The sequence below is a fragment of the Stegastes partitus genome, unplaced genomic scaffold (assembly GCF_000690725.1).
Source record: "Stegastes partitus isolate 25-593 unplaced genomic scaffold, Stegastes_partitus-1.0.2 Scaffold1664, whole genome shotgun sequence".
NCBI classification, from domain to species: Eukaryota; Metazoa; Chordata; class Actinopteri; family Pomacentridae; genus Stegastes; species Stegastes partitus.
The window spans coordinates 6,829-9,074 of NW_007579395.1; the positions used below are offsets into that span (position 1 = coordinate 6,829).

General features: G+C 36.2%; 1 protein-coding gene across 1 annotated transcript in view; it reads right to left on the reverse strand.

The window, feature by feature from the left end:
* Nucleotides 1–2,246, reverse strand: part of rubcnl (rubicon like autophagy enhancer) — a gene marked incomplete at its 3' end in the record, with an annotated part of 28,094 nt that overhangs the window by 5,304 nt on the left and 20,544 nt on the right. Inside the window, exons 10-12 of the mRNA XM_008301354.1 lie at nt 2,155–2,194; nt 1,978–2,055; nt 520–640 (exon numbers count right to left, since the gene is read on the reverse strand). Of these exons, the coding sequence (XP_008299576.1) occupies nt 520–640; nt 1,978–2,055; nt 2,155–2,194 (239 nt within the window). The remainder of the gene's footprint in view (nt 1–519; nt 641–1,977; nt 2,056–2,154; nt 2,195–2,246) is intronic.

Here is a 2,246-nt window from a genome sequence, read left to right on the forward strand (position 1 = left end):
ACCGGTTTAAATCAGGTCTAAAACCGGCCTAAAAGCAGGTCAAACACAGGCCAAAAAATATTTGACATCGTTTCCATTCTGGGTCTGAAACCAGTCAGATAAGATCTTAAATCAGACCCTAACTGGTCTGAAACCAGTCTCAACCAGGTGAAAAAACAGGCCAGAAACTGGTCAAAAAGCTCTTAAATGAATCACGTTTTGTCTCTTTCGCTTTGTGTTGTTCTAAGTGAATGTTGTAGTTTGTTTTTGGAAGGTTCCGTGTAAATAAAGTTATTATCAGTGTGGAAAAACCTTCATTGTTTGATAAACAAATGTAAATCTGTAGTTTAACATTCATTCACTCTTCTGATGTTTTCCATCCGAACACTCTGAAGCGTCAAACGTTTCATTTTTTTCAGGATTTAAACGTACGTGAGTGATTGTGTCGCTGCACATGTGGACCTTGTGCTTCTATGTGTGTGTGAACGGTTATTCTAAAGGAAAAGTCCCCAGAACACATTACGTTAGCCTTGAACTCACCCTGAACCTGTCGAGCTCCTTCACTCGGCCGTACAGCGTTTTACCGACACAGTTCAGATCAAACAGCGGCTGATTCCAAACCGAATCCAGCAGCTGCTTGGAGAAATCGCTGACAGAGCATCTGCAATATGTTATAAATGATATAAAAACAAAGGCATGGAGACAGTTGAAGTGAGATTACGGCTGAGTTGGCTTCATTAATTTGGGTCATTGGGTGATTTTAATATTTCCTGTGATTGATCTGGACTTTGCACAGCTGAGTGTTTTCTATATCTCTCAGTGTATTGTTTTATATTTCAGCAGCTTGTTTACGGGTGACTGACGGCGACTTTGGTTCCTACCTGTGCTTGTTTGCGGGGGGACGGATGTGAGTGTGACATTAGTGGAAACATAAATGAGCTGTTGAAGAATTTAGACGTTTGTTTTGATGACGTTAGCGCCTAAATGTGAGACACATGTTACAGATGATGGTGTCAGTTACAGCAGATGCATTATTCTGGTGTGACTCATAGACTGTAGACGATTAAATAATAATAATAATAATAATAAAAATGTAGAAATTAATGGCAGAATACTGTAACTTATAAAGATGTTTTTAAAAATGAAATATAAAAGTAAAAAATACATTTAAAAAAATACAAAATTTGCTCTCTCTCAACAAGAAAAAGAACAAAAAAAGTAAACAGCTAATATTTATTGACATTTAAAGTCTCTTTTCTGAGGTAATTATTGCAATTTAATTAAAAAAAATAAATAAATAATGTAAAAAATAAAAAATAAAAGTGTCACTTACAGAATTGTAGCCACCTTTAAATCACAGGAATATAATGGAAGATGAAATAATAGAAATATAACCTTATAAATAATGGAAAGCTACTGTATATATATTATATTTTGTATTTTTTTAATCTGTAATTTAATACGATAAAATCTCTCTACTGCAGAAATGTTACCGTAAAATACATGAAAAAACACGTTTGTTTGTTTCTACGCTGCAACGTTCGAGGAGATTCTTTGAGATTTATTGAAAAGTGAATAAAATATACAAATATATGAATATAATATCTTTTAAATACAGTCTCTATGCGGTTCCTTTTTGGTGTGGTGGTTTGTCTGCGTCGTCCTTTAGTGAGTCCTTTCAGTCATTTTGTGTCTATTTGTGTTTATTTTTCACTCGCTGTGAGAAGTTTCATGTCTTTGTGGTTTGTTTGCATCTCTTTCTGGGTGTTCTGCATCTTTCAGTGCTAATTTTTCAGTCGTTGATATTTAGTTCTGAACCTCTTTTTAGTCTTTTCTGTCTCTGTGTGGCTCGTTTCCACCTTTCTCTGGTCATTTTTTGTTGCCTTTCCTGGTCATTTTATTGACATTTTGGTCAGAAATTCAAACAGAAATCCTCGTTCTGTGGGTGTACCACTGTGCTCTACGTCTCTGTGGATGTAAACCTGATGATTTTCTTACCTGCCAAAGTCCCAGCAGGACAGAACTCGACCAGGAATCACAGCCTCGGAGCCGCTGTGGCAGCAGTCGCAGAAATACCTGAGAAAGGAAATGAAAGGAGCTAATTATCAGGTCACGGTAGCTGTATTACTTTAATATGTGTTGGATGTTTGGCTGATGAAACATCACGGTGATCACCTGCCGAGGTATTCACAATATCGCAGCTTCTTGATGTATCCTGTTGGCAAAGGAAGAAGCTTTTTATGAGTTTGTACCTAAAAAAAAAAAAA